General features: G+C 35.5%; 2 protein-coding genes across 3 annotated transcripts in view; one reads left to right on the forward strand and one right to left on the reverse strand.

Moving 5' to 3' along the window:
• Window positions 1–391: 391 nt before the first annotated feature.
• LOC110376159 (FAST kinase domain-containing protein 4) lies at window positions 392–7,484 on the reverse strand. Its single transcript, XM_021334544.3, has 11 exons — window positions 7,325–7,484; window positions 6,944–7,112; window positions 6,378–6,565; window positions 5,810–6,037; window positions 5,166–5,338; window positions 4,255–4,486; window positions 3,736–3,886; window positions 3,012–3,239; window positions 2,661–2,727; window positions 2,304–2,409; window positions 392–2,011 (listed from the first exon to the last, which is right to left on the reverse strand). The coding sequence occupies exons 2-11, from the start codon at window positions 7,110–7,112 to the stop codon at window positions 1,892–1,894; spliced, it is 1,662 nt and encodes a 553-aa protein (XP_021190219.3). The 5' UTR covers window positions 7,325–7,484; the 3' UTR covers window positions 392–1,891.
• Window positions 7,485–7,753: 269 nt separating this feature from the next.
• LOC110376150 (adenomatous polyposis coli protein) overlaps window positions 7,754–20,806 on the forward strand; it is a 56,710-nt gene continuing 43,657 nt past the window's right edge. The window contains exons 1-3 of one of the 2 annotated variants that reach the window (XM_064037902.1): window positions 7,754–7,896; window positions 11,433–11,500; window positions 11,884–11,961. The gene's annotated coding sequence lies outside the window, so the exon portion shown is untranslated. Of the gene's footprint in view, window positions 7,897–11,432; window positions 11,501–11,883; window positions 11,962–19,588; window positions 20,012–20,806 lie in introns of those variants that run through there. The other variant, XM_064037898.1, reaches the window with a different exon arrangement.

The following is a 20,806-nucleotide window of genomic DNA, read 5'->3' on the forward strand; positions in this document are numbered from 1 at the left end:
GTCAACCAGAAGTAATGTGCCATTTGATACAAATTGTCAACGATGATATTCCGCTGTGCCTAATTCAATAAAAAACTTTAGAAAAAATTTCAAGGGTCAGGTCAGGGACTTCTTTAGAAATAATCCATTATGCAGAGATTCCACCAGAATTGTTCGTTAATAAAAATGTGTGAGTCCACTGCTAGCATACGTTCGTTCGACGGTTTCTCAAAAGGTTGAGAAACACCAGATAAAACCAAATACCTTATTGAGTAAGGAGTATTTTTTAAGGGAATGCAAAACGATCCCATTGATAAAAAAAATTGTACTTATAACGTTGTTAAATAAAATAATTCGTTATGTTGTTAATTTTAGAGTATAGGTATTTTGTTAAATTAAAATAAATATAAGCTTTATTATTGTTAAATCTGTTTTATTTAAATAATATTAACAGCCGTATCTACAGTCTCACGCACACATTCATACATTTGTCAACAGTTTTTGTCTAAATTGAGTTTTGTACACATATATCACTTTGAAAAATAATACGTTGCCTTGTAGTTTCTTCAAAAATTAGGCAAATTAATTTGAGGAGTTATTAACATAATTTCTGACATTATATTATACTCCTAGATATTTACACTAATTTCATGAAGATTTTTTTTAAACAACATATTTCTACAAAGCCATATTTGTATGCATAATTTACATCCAAACATTGGTTACCAATACCAATATTACGAGCAACCCATATTTTAAGACATAAGTACAAGGGCCCCCGAATATTTGATATTGGCGCCCAACGTGGGACATAAGATCCCATTGTAATCCCAAGCATAAAAATTAAACTAATAAATTAATATTAATACGGTTCGTTTCGAACTAAAAATGTATGGTAACCGCAGTTTTAACTAAAATATGTGAAATACGTATTCAAAACATTCGACCATATAAAAGCATCGATTTAAAGTATTTATAAAATGATGTATCTGTCTATAACAACATAACTCTGTGTATACTGCTATCTTGTTTTGTTACAAAGAAAACGAAAGAGACAAAACATAAGTTCAACGTCTGTCGAGTTGTGTAGTGTAAGATATTTCATAACAAAAATATTATATATGTAGTTACTTACATTATATTTTAACAACACATGTCGTTAGAAAAAAAACAACAAATACATAATATACAATAGTAACAAAGAATGTATCTACGAATATTTCAAGTTATTACCAGTTTTTTTCCAAGTCTAATAGATTTGCCGCTCTGAAGTTGTTTCATGCCCTGCGACGAATTATAATTTATTTATTATTACTCATCTATTTGCAGACCGACTTATAACCGACTTCAAAAAATGAGGTTCTCAATTCGTCGGAATCTTTTATAAGTCACTGTTGATCACTACTAACTACTTTTTGCCAACTTCAGACCGGCAAAGTAATATGACGAAAGCTGTATATTTCTAATTGTAATGAAGGTTATTTTAGAGTCCTTGAGTGCGGTTTTCATAATGTTTTCGTAAGTCCGGGATAATAAATCTCGTTTAAAAATGCGTTTTTTAGGCACAGTCGTAGCTTTGGTAAATGTCGTAGACATTTTCAACAAGAAAAAGGAACAGTCAGCAAAAAAATCTTATTTTTTGAGTACAAAAAGTAAATCCTTACTGTTTTCCTATTAACGTATTTATGAACCCTCATTCAGGACTTATTTCTTCACAAGTCCCTCTAAAGAGTTACTTGAAAAACATCTTAATTCCATTAACCATAAAATAATTTTTACATCAAAACTTTTTCTGCTGACCGTACCTTTCACAAATGACAGTAGCTACACACGTTCCATTCCACGCAGTTACCAACAGACATACATACATACATTAAACAATATATAGTACATACAATATATCTACAAAGGCCTACGATTGGCCGTGATTACTAACAATTAGCTTTAACTTTGACTCTATGTATTGTACTCTGCTCACCAGCTTGTCTTTAGGATTAAATTCTGTGTATGGAATCTGGAGTACTTTGTAGCCCTGGAAAGGAGAATGAAACACTTGAAAAATCAATCTTAAGTTAAGGATATAAGGTCTTAATTTGGTTAGCAAAAGTTTGTTATGTTGAAATATTGTAGGCTTTGTTTATAAGGGCAACTTTTGGCCTGTTTCAAACATTTAATGAAATGTGAAGACATAACGAAAGATTTTGTCAATTACTAGGTGATAATATTTAACACATACTGATATTTGCAAGGAAACCGTCTGAGCGGTTTTATGGGGTAACTGTTTCATAAATAAAAATTAAATAAAGATATAAATTATATGTTACCTTAAGTTCGAGTAGCCTAGTGTAGAGCTGGTTGATGCCGAGCGGCGCCGTGGTCTTGCGCGTCATGTCGTGGTAGTCCAAGCCTAGCACCGCTATCCGGAAAACGCTGGAAATACAGTTAATTGTAATTAATAAAAGGGAAATAGAAGGAGGTATAAAATAAATTTTATTAAATAATCTTCTTTATATAATAGAAAGTCCTGTCAGTTACACTATTTACAACTCAAAAACGGGTGAAGCGATTTGACTGGAAATTGAAGGGACAAGACTTTCTATCACCAACCATTTACGGAAAGTATTTGCCTCGGGACGAGGGTGAAACCTCGGGCAGAAGCTAGTACATAGAAGATATCTTACCTTTTGTTATTTTTAGCTTTCTCTAAAGGAACAGGATGGCACTTAGAATCGACAGCAAATTCTGCATCTGTGGACAAAAAAATGTATATTCAAAAAATAATCTTTTATTTAAACATCTTTTTCTAGCAGTTTTAATTGCTCTTGTTGTTTTTTTTTTTATTCATTTCCAAACATGGAGTATCATATTATTCAAAATTTTTATTTATTAATATCCAATTATAAGAACTGGATAAATAAGAAAATAAAGTCTCGACCCAACGGATTCTAAATATCTATAAATTATTTGCACTTAAACAAACAATTCGATCCACTTTCATCTACATTAAATTTAAAATAAAATATGTTACTCACCATACAAGAACCCCATACCAGAATTGCACTCTCTTTTCAAAAACGTGTCCGCAGACACAAAACTCTTGAAAGTATCCATAATGCTCTGTACATATAGAGACTTGTCCTTGGTGTGTAATACCGGGACTCCGACGGAGATGTGGTCAGCCAGGCGCGGGGAACCGGGGTGGACCAGTGATAGGTAGGAATCTATCATCATTAGCTTGCGACGGGCGGGGATTGGTATTTCTGAAAGAGTGGAAAATATAGATGTTGAGTATTTACCTGAAATATATTTTTTTACAACAAACTACATCACATTTTCCAAAAAGGTTAAGTATTTATGGAAATAGACGTTTTACCTCACGAAAACTGGTGAGCTATACTTGTAAATGTACAGACACCAACAAGTTTCTCCAAACTGTCAAATTTTGCCAATCAACATTGAACCTTATACTTTAGAGTTAGAGATCAAAATCTATAAGTTGGACTGATGTAGTAACTTTATGTGTTGGCTTCTGTACTACATATATTGTATGCTATGTGTAGGGCCATAGCCTTGTGTATGACTCACCCACTTTCATTACATCAAAATTGTGAATAGCTCAAGAATCTTTGTCATTGTCAATTCAAAACTCGCGGGTGACAGTGTTATACATAACTATCTTTTGAAGGAATAAACAATAACTAAACCAAAAGGAATATATTTACCAGCTACAACATCAAAACATGTTAAATTCCTTACCACCAGCAGACAGCAACTTGTCAATGAACTCAGGCTTCAGCGTGGACTCCAGGTGATGTTTCTGAGCTTTGTTCAGGGTCAGCAGGGAGAACACTAGGTCTAGCCATGATGACGACTTGGACATCTCTTCTTCTTTGAGGGATAGGGCTGTCTGCAAGGAGATAAATTATGTTGTCAATTGTTTGTGGTAATGTTAATGGCGGATAGGAGCTAAAATCGCCAATATGTTTGGCGAGAATTTTTGTGAGAACATCTTCAGAATTAACCATGTTATGCTCATGAAACAGACCGGTAAGATGTTAATATTTGTTGTTATATGTTGCCAAAAATTGAAATTCGATTAGCTGGCAACCCTCAACCACGTAATTACAGCTCAATGACTTTGCTTACTGTCTTGTAAATTGGGTTGGAGCATTAACAGTATAAAAAAAAATAACAATAAAAATGGCAGATAAAAAGCTAAGTCAAAAGTTTAACTATTTGACATAGACAGACTAACATCTATGAAAAAACACTTACTTCAAGCAAAGCTGACGTAGATTGCGTAGGCGGCAAATAATCAACGGTTGCCATGGTAACCACAGCCGACGCGATATCCGTCGCCCTACACAGCTGTATGTGGTTTTGTAGCCAATCAGCGATCGCCGTGAGGACTGGTTCGTGTCTGTACTTCAGAAGCCCTAGGGACACTGTGATGGAGTTCACGACTGCTGACTTCTCTTCGTTTGAGGGTAGGCAGGTTATTACGTCACTGAAAAGGGAAAATTTTGAATTAGGCTGGTTGAAGACGAGTGACAGAGAGCTCGCGAAATATATAGGATGGTTGAAGAGGAGTGGCACGCGGTAACAGTAAAGTCCGAAAGTGCCCCTGCTATTTTTTTTAGAGTGGCAACACAATAACATGCGTATTTGGAATAAGAGCTATTTTATGTAAATTATAACTGCATAATCTTGTGTTATCTGTGTACAATTAATTGTGTGAATAAAATAGTTTTTTTTTTTTTATAAAACCACTAGCTGGTGCCCGCGACTTCGTCTGCGCAGGTTTAGTATTTCGAACAATATGGTTACAAATTGTAGCCTATGTGTTATTCTGATGTATAAGCTGTATTATTGTAAAGTTTCATTAAAATCCATTCAGTAGTTTTTGCGTGAAAGAGTAACAAACATCCATACATCCATACATACAAACTTTCGCGTTTATAATATTAGTAGGATTATTATCACCAAATTCCACACCATTTCTGGCAGTATTCCCTTTTTGAGTAAGCATAAAAATCTATGAAATATATCAGTCTCCTCAGACACTTTTAACTTTATTGAGGTTTTTATCACATTTATAAACGGTTTGTTATAAATTTTTCCTTTCACACAATATGTTGCTTTTTGCCCATGCTTCTCTTAACAGCTTATTTTTAAAACACACTTACTCGCAAATCCTATCAAGTAACACAGGATCGGGGAAGTTGAGTGATGCCATAGCGTACAGGAGATCAGCTGACTTCTTTAGGTCAATGACCTCGGTCTGGTTGGTGATGTTGTGTGAGAGAGCGCGGAGGAGTGGGGTACTACGTCGACCTTTTTGTTGAAGCGCTTTCATTACCTAGAAGAGTATATAGTTTTTATTTTTACTAAATCATAAATGTAAGATGTTAATGTTATACCAATACGGCAACTTCTTAAATAAAAATATTGAATATCATTTTCATAATTATAAGACCTATTTGTAAGTAACTGGTTTCAACAATAAAGATTGATTGATTATCCGGTACAATGGAAATCGGATGCGAAACTGTATTCAACATAGTAAGCAGACATAGGTACAGACTGCCAAACCAATTATAGAAGACTCCATTATCATAAGAGATATTGCTAGGCCAGCTGGCCAGATAAGTACATACAAAATTGATTCTCAAGTTTTAAGTTCCATAACAAGTGATTGCCTGTTGCAAATGAAAAATGTCTGGGATATTACATAAAGAGAACTAAAGAACTACTCAATATTAAGTATGTTGAATCTTAAAAAAAAATTAAAAAACTTTTTAACCAACTTTAAGTAAGCAACTCAACTTACTTTAATCATCTGCGGCAAAGTCAAGTTTGTAATCAATCTGGCAGCCTCATCATCACCAGTGATGCCCAAAACTGTGCTCAAATCCTCAGCCATGGTCAGGGAACCTATTGCATGGGTTGACGAAGACCTGGCCAGGATACGGCACAGCTTGAGGAACCGGGCATCCTTCTCAAAATCTGCTAACTTGACTTTGCTACTGGTTGTCCATTCTGATAATATTGATACCATCTGGAAGGAAATAGACATTTAATTATTGGAGGAAAATATAATATTTATAGAATAAAAATGTGATTGTGGATGTTATGTACTTTTACTGGAAAAACAGCTGAAAAGGTTTGAAGCTTGATAGTAGCACGAGCTTTATCTTAGCCTGAAGCTTTTCTCAGAACATGGATGCAACCAGATAAAACAGCTAGTCACTCAATACAATATTTTTTAAATTATATGTCACCAAAGACTCAAATCAACATAGTTAGGATAAGGCTAGGCAGATGATGATGACCAAAGATTCACATTACTTTATTATTATTTGACAAATAAGTTATTAAACAGGTATGCTATAACCGACCTTCAAAGCATGTCTTCGTGACACAACAGGGTTTTCAGCAACCACTAGCAAAGTATTTAAATCTGATGCGTTGGTTATCTGCTTCTCAATCTGTGCTAGCCTATTGTACTTCACAGATTTTGGACTCGGCTTGCTTTTCTCAACCGGGTCTATATTGTGTAGGGATGCAAATGCTGCTGCTACTAAACCTGTAATAAATCATTAAGATATATTTAATAATTTTCTTAACATTTTATTTCATGGATAAATTATGGAAATGCCTGATTCCAAAATATTTCATTCATATTTTTTTATTTAACACCTTCACTGTTCATGATGCAGACACAATAATTAAACAATACGTGGATATGGCTCTTGGGACAGAGATTTTTTTGAAGTAATAAGGCTGAGTGTGCTGAGTTAGGGGCACCAAAGACCTGATTATAGAATCTAGAATTTATTGTGGTATATATTAGGGTAATAAAGAATAGGGGTGAGCATATTGTTTTCTTTCAACAGTCAATGCAGGTGTAAAAATCTGTTAGGAACATAGCAAGTAACGGAGAGGAAAATAATTAAAGATTTACCTGAATTATCCTTGTCATCCCCCGTTAGACCTTCAACCTTTTTATCAGCTATGTTTGTGGATAGGTCCAGCTTCTCAGTTTTGAATACTGTAGCGCTGGGGCCTGAGTATTTCCTCACAACTGCCCTTGAACCTAACCTCCAAATCAGTGCCCCGCTTAATTTCAACATCTGTGACCGAAAGAGGATTATTTTTATACACTTCTTCACACAACTAACTCCAGCGAACCACCTAATGCAGTTACTTATGCGTTAAAATCTAATATTTGTGTTAAAAATACGTAAAAATCGACTTCTTACATCACGACTTCAAGCTATGATAATCAATACTATATTTTTACTGTTTAATAAAAGATGTTGAAAAGTATGAGCTATTAAAGTACCTTTGAATATTATGAAAACGACCTGAAAAGGAAAATTGCAGTTTTTACAGCATTTACAAAAAGCAAAATTATTTATCTTTTTGACAATGGAATGGCAATGTTGCTAACTGGAAAAATATATTACAACTGCAATCGTCAAACATTGTTAACTAAACGTAAAACAAACGGGTTTGACATGTGATCACGATATTTGTAGCAGTCACGAAACGTTTTCTTCATATTATCTGTAACACTAGTGATGTTCACCTACGACTGATTAACGACTAGGTTTTTCAGATCACGTATTTCTTATTTGTTTAAAAATCCAAGTAGTTTGATCAGACTTGGAAATCAATGAACTTTTTGTTTATCCTTTGTTTTGTTCCAATTTTCTTCTCAAAGACTGGTCATAAATTATAGCATTATTATTAAAATTCGTTATCAATTTTAATCTCACTGAATTTGAATTGAAATGTTTCACATCACTAGTCCAGAAAATTGCAAACGGCGGTCGTGGGAGGAAGTTTTGTTGTGATATTTTGTTGTTATTTTTACCAAAAACAGTGAAACCGGCATTGAAAATCATGAATATGGTAAGTAAATTCATGAAAACGCCCATAGTATCAGCATTATGAAGTGTAATCAACAGATTAGGATTAAAATTATTACCGTTTTAGACCGATGAGTCTGTACGAATTTGAATTGGTTTCCTATGAATTTCTGTCTTATTTTTAATTAGAATGCTATGAATGATGTCTTATTTGCATGAACTGTTAAATTCTTACGTCAAGACAGGCATAATCTAAGTAAAAATAGCAGAAAGCATGGTTATAATGTGTTTTACAAAACGGTCATATCACCTACCTTCAGTTTATTGATAAATTAATTACTACCGGCGTTTCGAAGAAGATCTTATCGCGTTTGCCCTTTTGCTTCTTTCAATGTCCTATATCTCAGTGATGGCATAAGTTTTTGTAATAACAAAGCATAAAAAATACTTGATATTGACAAAGGATGATATAATTATAGATTGACATGAACTTAAAATCAATTTTAGTAACAATCAATATTACCCTTTCCTCCTACCCTTTTATTAGCAGAAGCTTACCTGCCTTTGTTTCAAAACAAATTGAATTTATAGCCTATCTGTGAAAGCCTTTGGCAATTCTAAATGTTTGCTTAAAAGAACATATTATTGTTAAATGACTTGTTAACAGCATACTTATGGATTTGCAAAAACTTTCCACTTTTAGTTTTTTTTTTAGTATGCGACAACAGTAGCCAATCTTAAGCATTTCAAGGTAACTTTTTCTATAGCATAGCTCCATATGTTACAGAGCTGTGTGTTTATTCCAATGTAAAAAGGGTATTTACTTATAATCTCTTATTGTAAGTTATACTAACTTACAAAAGACAGAGGCTACCTTGACGGTATTTGCGTTTTACTGAAATTGCGTTCTCAAATTAACTGAAATACTTTTTTCTTTGTATGCTGTTTGTTTCCTAGTAATTACTTTATAGTACATAGTATTGCAAATGGACTTCCTATGGCTGAGATAATGATGATGAAGAATGATAAAATCCTTGCTTTGACTTCAATAGTTGCTGCACTAGCTCTCCTACAATAACAATGTTAAAACGTGTAACAAACATACAAAGCTTCTCATATTCATATGTTTAGTAAGTCTATAAAACGGGAGATATGCATAAACATAGATTGCGATAATTGCATTTCTCACTGCCAAATATGAATTACACCCACTTGCGAAAATATTTCTATCTTATCAGGTTAATCACTTAGCATTCAACAACTGGTTGCAACCAGTAGTTTGTAGAATATGTAGGTATATAGGTACGTAGGTTTATTAAATAATCCTTAATTTGTGTGTCAAAACAAGATTATTTTTGACATACTAATTTTTTTATACCCAAACGGATTGGGACAGATGAGTGAAGAGCCATCTTCTGCCTGGCGTTTTCTTAGTGCATGTTTATCTTGATGTGTATAAATCACAATGAGAAAAATATAACCATGATTTTTCCTATTAGATTTTTACCAACAGATTCAGCTGGTAATATAAAATTGTACTTTGTATTAAATACCTAAATAATTTTGTTTATTTCACAAAAATTTGACATACACTAGTAACATACTTTTTCAACATGTTTCATTGCTTAGTTAAATACAGTGTTTACGTGAACTCTGGTTCCCATGTGAAGATTTACCTTGTGTTATGGGTACCAGTATTGTTATTGTGTGTGCAGCTAATTTATTTCTGTTGTTACCTTTATAATGTGTTGATAGCAAAATCTTATTATGTTAGTATCACTTCTGGATAAATAGGTGAATGCCAAATCTTATCAATGATGACAATCAGATGATGAATTTTATTTATGCTTATAAAAATAAATGTTCTTATCTCAATCTTACAATATCACTACTGATTTGTGTTTATTGATTTGCTGAGTTTTTTTTGTGAGATATTGTAAATAAAAAAAAATACACATGCATTGTTTTTTAAAGAAGTTCTTATAATGCAGGTCAATGTGCTTTTTGCAAACTCTAAGTTATGGAGTTGTTGTCCTACTATAAGTAATGTAGTAAATAAGCAATTAGCCCATTCGCCCACGTTTCTACGTAGAACTGAAATAAACAATTAATAAAATATACCTGTGTTGCCAACAACAATAAGTATAAATAACGCCAAATCAAAGGGCTAATTTATATCCGTCAGGCCGTGCGTCACTCTGCAATCGAAAATAGACTATACACCTATTCTGTGAGATTTTTATTTATAGTGGTATGACACAACCAGCTAACGGTGAGTTGCACCATTTAACTATAACGATAACCAGACCATTTTCAGTCAAATTGCCGATTTGACCAATGGGTGGAAAGTACACAGCTGGTTATGGTTTTTTATCGTTAGGCTGCGTTCAATCCAAACTGACTGACAGCCGCCGCCGAAAGTCAGCGTCTTTGCATAGCGTAATAACATATCGTCGTTCATTGTTGTCCGAAATAAATGTATTTTATTTTATTTATGTTTAGATGTGAACGAAAAATATGCATAGAAATACAATAAACTGCGTAACGTTCGCTCTCATTCGGCGACTGACAGTCAGTTTGGTTTGAACACAGCCTTATAGATAAATGGTGCAACTCACCCTCAAGCTTGAAGCAGAAGATGGATGGGAAGGGCCTTCTAATTTACGTTAGAAGTCAAGATTGTCAGCAGAGACGAGGAATTTGGGCAGGTTTCCATATTCTTGGTATTTTCTTTGATAGTTAATTGGATTTTTGATGTCACATACGTTATCCATCAAGGCTAGCTGATATTCATGGGTAGTGTAGTAAACAGTTAATATTTAGCTATGATGGTTCATGAGACCAACAGGTGACAGACCAACAGTCGTCGGCGGGCAGTCTTATTAATGGAATTCCGTAGTACCCTTTGTATGCGGAACCTCAAAAAGTATGTTATTGAACCTTTATTAGGTTTCACCGAGAATTACCTAAGTATGTAAGTCCTAGTGACTACGTAACAGTAAATAGGTGAAATGTCAAAAGGTCCGTATACTTCGTAATAACTAATGAATGAATTATACGTAAACATGTAGATAGCTGGTACTTTGCCAATTATGTATTGCGAAAGCAAGAGTTCATTATAATTGGATGGAAATCTATCGACAAATTATAGTTTGTTTATTACGTCTCTGGACCTATTATAACTTGATGTATCTTTGAGGAGAGCTTAATGAGGACCCACCATTTTAATTTGCCATCCGAAGAAACTCTTAGCGACGAGATGGTCCCATGGACTGTACCGGGCAGGTGGTACTCACGTTACGAGTATCTTAATATAAAAAATAAACTTACAAACATTTATATAGAGAACCTTTTCCTTTTTTGGAAGTCTGTTAAAAATATCCCTGTAAATTAAATGTCGTTTGTATTCCATGCAATTAATTGAATTCAAAGTTAGTCTTTGCTTTCGTCGTATATTTTTACGAATGTCCGAACTTTCTTGTATTTTAGCAAGTCCAACATACACCCCTAAAGTGGTGAGTGCACAATAATACAATAATTAGTAGTAAGTAAGTATATGTAACGGGTTGTCATTTCCAGGCGGGGGCTAAAGGCGTCGGTGCGGCTCGCTGAGCGCGCCCCGCTCCGCGCCCCCTCCCGTCGTACAGGTGAGAATGAAAATTATCATGCAAACAATACTAGAAAGTAGAATTTTTAATTTTGAGGATATGTGATTGATGAAGAGCTGTGGGTTCTTAATTTCTCAAGTATCAGGGCTAAAATCCTTTCCAACTCTTTAGGAGTGTCTACAAAGTTTCTTGACGGTTCTTCTCCATAAGATCCACTCCTTGGAGCCGTCCTTGGAGGCGTACGAAGTAACTATGTTTTTAGTAACCTGTGCCATAGGGCTATTTTAAATAAGAAATCTTGACTTTGAAGTATCGATCACCACCCTATATATCTAGCTAGAAGATTGATTGAGACGAATTTCTTTTCGAGGAAAGACCGTGATCTTACTGTTAATGGCTTTTAATAATGATTTATTGACCAGGTACTTCGTGAGGTGTTGTTAGTGCTTCACTCGTTGCTACGGAGTTCAGATGGATCCCACACCGGCTTACATTTATAGGTAAGTTCTTATACATAATATCTTAAAATTTATTCCAGCTGTGAAGTTAATTTTAGACCAGGAACAAGATTAATTTTGAAAGAAGACCGATCAACTTCGAGCTATTTTTCTTCCGCAGTTTAGACCCATACAGCGTCCAAATGGCAAAACTGTCCACATAACGTGAGCAAATTTGCGATTACCGTTTCAGTATTTTGGGAAACGTACAAATGAATAGAAGAATCAAGGTTTTGTTAACATGGAATAAGTTATTGTCAATAACACCTTTGTTTCTCATATCGAAGTAGGATTTTACATCACAATCATTATTCCCTTCTAAAAGTTCTCACAGAGATAAGCACGTCATAAGTGCACTTATAATTAAACTTCTTATCATTCACTTGGATAGATTCAGACAGTTTATCTTTGCAATATTCCGTAAATAAACAATAACACGTTTCCTATTACGTACTTATCTATGTAATAATAATATATGTATGAATTAACTTTCCTCTGTTCACGTATTATTCAGAATTCAAATCTTGATTTTCTCAAGTCGATCGTATTCCCAAAGAGTGGAAAATTTAATAAAATCGTGAATGAATGAAAGCAATATTTGATATTTGAGAAGTCCTCAGCGTTGAGAGCTGAAATCTTATAAGTAAAGAGGAGAAAGGTGAATTAATATATGTACTTACTAAGTTGTTTATCAGACTTTTATATTTCGCGCGAGTTAAATTCACAGAAATTCGCTTTTCTGTTTAATAAAATATTCAACGATCACCTAGCCATCCTTTCCAAGCTTAAGCGTATGCAAAACAAAACATAGTTACCTACCATCCATAAAACACCCTAACTGCACAATGCCTGCATTTCTACAACTTTCGAGGAACAAAAATAAAACACGAACTCGCTTCCCCCATTACCATTCGCCGTGGCCGGATCGATACGGAGCCGCTTCGATTCCCGACCCAAACACACCCGGGTAAATATTCCCCTTGGGCCAGTGACGTGTGGGGAGACTTGTGATTGACATTTCTGAACTTTTTTTATGGTGTTAATAATGTTGCCATTAACTTGAGTGGCTTTTGAATGTTAGGTTTATTTGTGTGGTTTGATTGTTATGGTTGATATGATAAGTAATTCGCATGCAACAAAGTGTGTGCTAAGTATGAATGTAGATGGATGGAGAGGAAGAGGAAGACCTAAAAAAAGTTGGATGGATTGCCTGAAAGATGATATGAATAGGAAGGGAGTGAGTGTCAGTATGACGAGTGACAGGGGAAAATGGAAGAAAATAACATATTGCGCCGACCCCAAGTAAAATTGGGAACAGGGCAGGAGAAAGAAGAAGAAGAAGATTGTTATGGTTGGTAGGTCAGACGGTCTTTATACATTGGTGTACTTAGTAGCTTTTTGAGTCTGTGGCTTGCTCTTTAGTCTTGAAGTTAATGAATGTTTAATCCAACCTACGCTAAGTTCTAGGAATGATCATAAGCTACGCCCACTTGTATCTTAGAAGTATTTCTATACCTTTGTAACTTGATAAGCCTTATACAGCAGTATAGACCGATAGAAGCAATATAAAATCTTGTAAAATAGCCTCGATGGAGTGGCAATACGTAAATGGACGGCGCACCCCGGTCCGTCAATCCCGCTACTTGTAGTTGGTAAATATTTTATTACTACATACCTACTTATTTTTATTTTATCGTTAGTTCTACTTTTGTAGCTTCTTTATATCTATAGTAAAAGCAAAACAAAAACTGTATTTTTATTGGTACCATTTTACAGAAACTGACTAAACTTAAATGCAACTTAAAATGCAACCAATTGTAACCGGGATAATGTCGCCGAATTTATTGCCTAAAATCTAGGCCATGAAAGTTTAATAAAAATTAACTTTTTGAGTACCCTTTAATTACATATACGAATTAAAAAACCCATGTCAATTATCATTCCTAAAATCAAGCAATTCAAATAAACGTCGCATTAATACCGAACCCCACTGTGTCAAAATAACAAATCCCACGTTTTTGTACTAAATTAATATTAGGATGTCTGCACACGGTATTGGGGTGCAAAGGGATCGTGCAGCAAAGGGGAAATGTTCGTGCAATCGTGTTGAACCCTGCCTTATGCTTTAGGGCTATATTTTTTCGATGAGGAATGGAGGTACTTAATCTTTTCTGCAAATTGGAAATGTCAGCTTAAGCTCGTAACGTTTTAATAAATGCATTATGTTACAGACGAATATAATGGCTAAGTTATCTTTTTAGAGGCATACTAGGTATTCGCTACTTCCTCGATTTCACTTGTGCCTCTGATGAAAAACTGTTGTTTGTCATTTACCAGATTTCAATGTTGACACTGCAGTATCATCCTTAAATAACATAGGTAGCGTTTTGGTCTTTTATCGGTCTACCCGTGACCATTTATGCTGTAAAGGATCCGAAACGTCGGGATTAAATAAGTGTAATATAACCACGATATAATCCGGATAAGTAGTTTTATTTAAATAGGTACCGAGCGTTATTTTCCTACGATTCTATTTATATTTTCCTTGTTCTTTAATCTCAACCTACTATAAATCTCACCCTTCCGCATTCTATGTAAAACTAGCCCCCATACCCCCGTATCCTTTACTATGGAATAGTGAACCTGCTAACACACACTCAATGGTCCCCATATATCAATAGGGGTGCTAATAATGGGATCGATTCACGTTGATGTAGGTACCACTGATAGCTTTGTAGGGATGGGGATATGTGGTGTGTTCTGGCTTTAGAGAAGTTTTGCTTAAAAATGGTATGGGGAAGGTTTTAGGAGTGATTTTGAAAAATGGTTGTCGGCGATTTAAATAAGCCACTGACGTAGCAAAGCAACATATTCGTAGCTTGTGTTACCTCTCTCGAAAATCCATAATGTAGCTATCTAATAGTTTGTGAAACCAACTATCTGTATGATACAAAATTCATATTCGAAGCTATGGTAAAACTTACAAGTCATGCCGCCCTGTATCAATCAAAAATAACGTAACCAAACATCATCATCCATGAAATATTAAATCTTTACCAACACATTACCCCTAAAAGTCATTTAGGCCCCATCATTAATATTTAATTCCCCACAAACTGTAGCGCTATTCAAATAACTGAGTTATCTGCCGAAATACTGGGAGAGGAAAATTGCAGCGCGTAGCAATAGGGAGGGAAATCTAATCTCCGTGCAATAAGTTGTAATCCCCTACAGAGGGAAAAACCTTCGGCTGAGAGGGACGTTTGGGAACTTTCGTCTTGCAAGAATGATTACTGTCTTGGCGTTTAAACGGTAATGGATTTCAAGTAAGCGAATGTAAGTCGCTTTTGGGGGTAGAAGCATTGTTTGTTGGTAGAAATATATCAAAACCGACTTCTGAATTTAGGGTAATTTTTTCTTCTATTTTGTTATCATTTGAATTACCTACTTTTAGAGGTCTGTGGTCTCATCTTTGGTCTTTAGAACGTTCATTAACAATTTAAACAAATATTTCCTTTAAATTTTCTAATTCGTTTTTATAACCCAGACGATTTTCCCAACACAATTCCACACAGTAAAAGAGAGCACGAAAATCTTTATTTCTCACATTTGTCCTGTTAAACGTACGGTTTAGCAGGATCCCGTCGGGTCCCCACACATTTATCTAAAGCAACACGAGCGGATCAATAAGCCACGTGGTATGTATTCACGTGCGAGCCAACCATGCGGCTTCCAACGTGGCCACCTACCTTTATACCAAAGCTGGGATATAATGTCCTTTTTTTCTTGAAAAAATATAATTTTGTAATCATCATCTGCTTAACTTTTTCCTACCATAAATGACTAGCCTATGTTCATGTAGCTGAGTACCAGCATTTATAAGGACTGCCTACCGGGCCACCTCAGTGCAATTAAACTGGTTGTCAGACTTTTTGGCTCTATGACTACCTGTAGCAACTGCCAAAGATGTACATATATAAATCTGAAAGAAACATCTTTCAAGACGGGTTTAAACTATATTTTTCTTCGAATGCGGTAAATAAGTAGGAAGTTGTCAAATAATTGCAAGCTTACAGCAGCAGAACTAGTTTCCAGTAGAAAACTTGTTCGTTTTTCAGTCGTTCCAACTTTTCAATTTGCACAGTTTTCAGATGACTGAACAAGTTACACGTGCGACCTACATCTGGAGTTTGTCCATTTCCATCTGAGTCGTAAATAAACATTTTAGCTTATGTAACTAATGTAACCTTACTTTTACGTCATACATTTAGTTTATTACTATAACGAGATACCTAAGTTACTATCATACCTTCAATCTTCATCGTTAACGGCAGATTTCAATGACCCGTCAGTTAATTTGCCTACTGGAAATAGGAATTAAACAACTTGTTTGAGGCTAATGTCAAAATTCATAAGCAAATTATCAGATGGATAGATTATGGAAATCCAGGGTTAACAAAGATCTGATATGATGAAGTGACATCCTTAATACCTGTAGCAACTTCTTACCGTTAAATTGTCTCCTGATCGCCTAAAGTTAACTTTAAGCGGATAATGCGATAGCCACGCTTGACAGAGTGATTGCTGATCGACCTTTCAGCAACTAGATCTAATCCTCTTATACGTCTCTATTTGGTAACACCGGCTTTTCAATCAGACGACTAAGAACAAGCCTTTTTGGGTCTTGTTACAAATCATCGAGCTTATTATGTATTGCCTTACTGTGTAATTCACGAGTCCGATCACAAGATTTTTAATAAGTTTTTTTTTTAAATATTTACCTGGATATTTTCATCCCAGAAAATTGAAAATACATATTGTATTGAGGTTTCTTAGTGGTCTCATGTGTTCTGAGCAGTGTTTACAGTTCAGCTCGTGGTAATTAGAAATGGCGCTGGTGTATTGAAGCTCGAAGTTACGTACTTGTCAAAGTATTCATCCAAAGAGCAAGGTGCTAATTAAATTGATTGGACGAATACACGCTAGCTTGTCAGGTGTTTTAATTAAACTTGCTTCCAATTTGAACAGGTTTGATGAACCTCCGTTCTCCTTTGCCTTATGAGGTAATTTACCTGCTTCTTGATAAAATTTTGCGAAGTACTCTATTAAAAATACAAGTTGAATTAAAATTTTCCACCTGGGGAGCTTTGAATTTTAAAATACAACCCACGAAAAGGCCCTTCACACTACGAAGAAGTGCCGTAACAAATTCCCTAACACACTTGCCTCGATTAAACCCTACATAGTGATTATAAATGAAAGACAAGCAGTTCCTTTATGCAAAGCGTCCTTATTACAAGCCGGACAGCCACTCCTACGCCTCAAATAGTTCTTACACCCACAGGACTTGCAAAGTCTATAACTTATGCAGACCACAGCGTTTTAACACCAAACACAGTATTGCTTCCGTTCCTAATATTTTTGCTCTGTCAACTTCTGTTTGCTTGCTAGCTTGTCGCTTACTTTAATGGCTTTCGCCGTCTGCTCTTCGATAGCAATTTAAGTTATCGATGTCTGAAACGTGAATTTTAATCTGTTTAGTTTGTTGGAATTTGAATCTTGAGTTGTCCTAAGTGATTGTAGTGGTTGCTAATGTTGGTATTCTGAATCGCTATTAAAGAAGTTTTTCATTCTCATAAGAGAAGCCTGTTCTTTCCAAAAATCTTTTCAACTTTCCTATTATTTTGTCACGTCAGTTTAAACCTGTAATACAAAATAGCTTGCAATCGCTCATCGTATTAACTTCTAAAAGCGGCAACTCATTTTTAAACATTTCCACGGACATTCACGTCTCCTGTCGCAAATCCCATCAAATATTCACATGGCAACATTTTACAGCAAGTCGCGAAACACTGGGGCCAAGCTTCCGTTCCTAATATTTTGTTCTGCGACGTCAGAAAATATTTATGCACTGCATGTCGCTTCCTTCGGGCTGCGTGAAGTGAATTTATTTACTTTGTGACGTATCATCGTGCTTATGTTCTTTGTATTTGCCTTTGCAAACTCCATAGTCCAAGCTTTACCAGAGTCCTTTCAATTTTTCTTGTCCTCTGCCCATCATTTAATATCTTGACCTTCGCTAGTCATTATGTAGTGTATTGTTGTGAAAAAGTTATTCCGAAAATGTTAATCCCACACAAATTTCTCTTATCGTATCTACCAGCCCCGGATGAAAGATTGACATTACGGATCCTAAAGTGGGCGGGATATCAAGCCTAAAAAAGTTTAACTGGAGTGTTCAACAAAAATAAATAATTACTCTAATGGAAACTGACTTGTAGGCGGGAAAAGAAGAACAAAAGCACCTGTAATATTAAAGAGTATAACCCTACTTAACTTGTGAACTTTATAGACAAAGAACGTACATAGCTTATTATTCTCTACGAGCAGAAGTCTGCAACTTCTAATTAAGATAAGCCACTGAAGCTCTCCGGCTTTCTTTCATTCGTATAAATTAACAGCAACAATCATAAAATGTGCTCGGTTCAGCCACACAATAATCTTTCCTCCTTATTGTTCGGAAATCCAATAGAATTGAATTAATATAGCTTGTGCTACAAACTGATGTTGTTGGTTTCCCTTTGTGCAATATTGTTATAATTTATCCTTTGATTTATTGTTTTGATTCTATTGGTCTGTTATTTAATTTATAGCTTTCTAGGTTATTTCTTATTCATTTAAGTTATGATACAAAACGTGATCATTAAGTAAACTATCTGATGGTGAACAATGCAAAACTTGCTACAGCATTTCACAAAACAATTGACGTCTAGACAATAGCGGTTCCCCAATCCAAATTAACTAATCCTTCTCAAACCGCAGTCGAATAACAAATCCAAACAGTTAAAGGTCAGTCCAATCCCAGTACTAATGTAAACAATAGACTATCCTTCTCTAATTACAATTAGTGTGAAAGCGAGCTACCTTGGGCTTATTGATTGGACAATCCGGCTCACGTGGATGCTGTGGCTGAACGAGTCACGTGGACTAAGGGGATGAGGGCTGTGGCCAAACAGTGGGATGGAAAGTTCTCAGAATCTTACCAAATTAGACCCATGTTTTGAATACTAGGGATGATTAATAAGCACCCTGAATGCAGTAATTAAAACCTTTGAAGGCAAGGTTTCAAAGGAACGCTCGACAAACCTCAATTAGGCTTTTACAGGCCACAGTTGACTGAAAAAATACAAAATGGTAGTTCTCTAATTGAAAATGACGTAGTTGATGAATATGCAAACAACATATGACCCAAAGGAGTGATAGAACATATCCGGATGGTTATATTGGCGTGATAACAAAGTGAGTTTAATGAAAGCGCCCGGTAACAGCCTTCTGAGCGAAACAACGCCCACCCTGGCGTTTATACCCCCATTCAAGTTCACTGCGACCGCACCTCATCCCTAGTGTTTCCCCAGATTTTATCGCCAAACTAATTTCCACTTTATGCGTTCAACATAAGCCCGATTACTGAACGCGCGTCGTAACTTCTTGCGACGTTTTAAAAGTGAACGGCACGCGTTTGTCGAATAATAGTGGGATGGTGAAATTGTAACCTTATGTGGGTGGATAGTAGGTTGGTATTGGGTCGTCTGTCGCGCGCACTTACGCAGCCTCCCCTAGGGTTGGCACGGTCGATCCTTGCAGTCGCGTCGCCGGCGTTGTCCGGACGTGTCCCGGCGCTGAACACTTTTATTTTCATAATTAATCAACAGTAACAAAACAATCCACTCTCTCCTTCCTCGTGGAAGGAAATATGTTGGATTTGAATATAACAAAATTATTTCGCGTTTTTAACTCGCGCAGTTAATTTCGTAGAGAATCAATTTTTTTAGTATTTTTTTTTCGTGGTGGCGATGAAAACTTGAATAGTGAGAACTGCCGTGGAAGTTATGTACGAAGGATGTGATGTGTTTAGTGCTAAAAGAAAATTAAATAAATTACAGTGACATCGGTGGTGTTCGCGAATTTTCTGCAATATATTCGAGCTTAGTTTAACAGGCTTAGTCGTTAGGGAAACAGTATTATTTTTTATTGAGGAGTCTTTTACAAAGAGGTATTGTTTGGTGATTTTAATGTATTGGATATCGTCCTGTGTCCGCTTGTAGTTAGGACCGCATTATGTGACAATGCTTTTGTCTTTGTGAGACAAATACGCTTCGGTACTGCAAATGACTACAATAGTTTGCAGGATGACAATTTGATGCACTAAATTGATTGTGTACAATTCAATTTGCCTAGATCTGAACACAGTAAAATCACTTCAAATCCTGTTATGAAACGCTTGCAGTGAATCATTTTCTGAATTGAAACACAAAATAGAGTCGAATCGCACAAAGGTTTAACCGCTAGCCGAAGATTGATAGCGTCAGTAATAGATTCAGCAGAAAGTTCGCGTTATAAATAGCTGACGTAATCACTGTCTAATCGCATTGTCAAGATATGACGTCACAGACATTATTTTGATAAACAGACGACTAACGGTGGATGGTACAGCACTCAGCACGGCATTGGCAATGCCTACATTTTGGTATGAGCAAATATTTGTTCTAGACATGCACTGGGTTTTGTGTAAACTTGTAATTTTTGTACAACGGTAGATTTTGAATAACGTGTGATTCACAGATAAGTAATAATTTAAAAGTCTCACATTCATCATTGAACAAACAAACATTGTGTTAATCCATAGTTATTTCAACCTTTAAGTTGAATCATGTTTTACGTATAGTCATCAACATTCCTAACAGTATTACGGTAGGTATACTTTCTAACATAAACATTTTCCATTTCATGAATGGTTCCAGCAATCTTACTAGATTATCAGATAATGTACGAGTACAAGTAGTGGGGT

Source organism: Helicoverpa armigera, chromosome 14 (genome assembly GCF_030705265.1).
Source record: "Helicoverpa armigera isolate CAAS_96S chromosome 14, ASM3070526v1, whole genome shotgun sequence".
NCBI lineage: Eukaryota > Metazoa > Arthropoda > Insecta > Lepidoptera > Noctuidae > Helicoverpa > Helicoverpa armigera.

Excerpts from the sequence above, each read along its gene's own strand:
- LOC110376159 (XM_021334544.3), bottom strand. The coding sequence starts at position 7,112 with ATGTTGAAATTAAGCGGGGCACTGATTTGGAGGTTAGGTTCAAGGGCA. Across the intron at positions 5,339-5,809 it reads CTTTGCCGCAGATGATTAAA|GTAATGAAAGCGCTTCAACA; the intron begins GTAAGTTGAGTT and ends ATACTCTTCTAG. Across the intron at positions 2,410-2,660 it reads AAAGCTAAAAATAACAAAAG|CGTTTTCCGGATAGCGGTGC; the intron begins GTAAGATATCTT and ends CTGTATTTCCAG.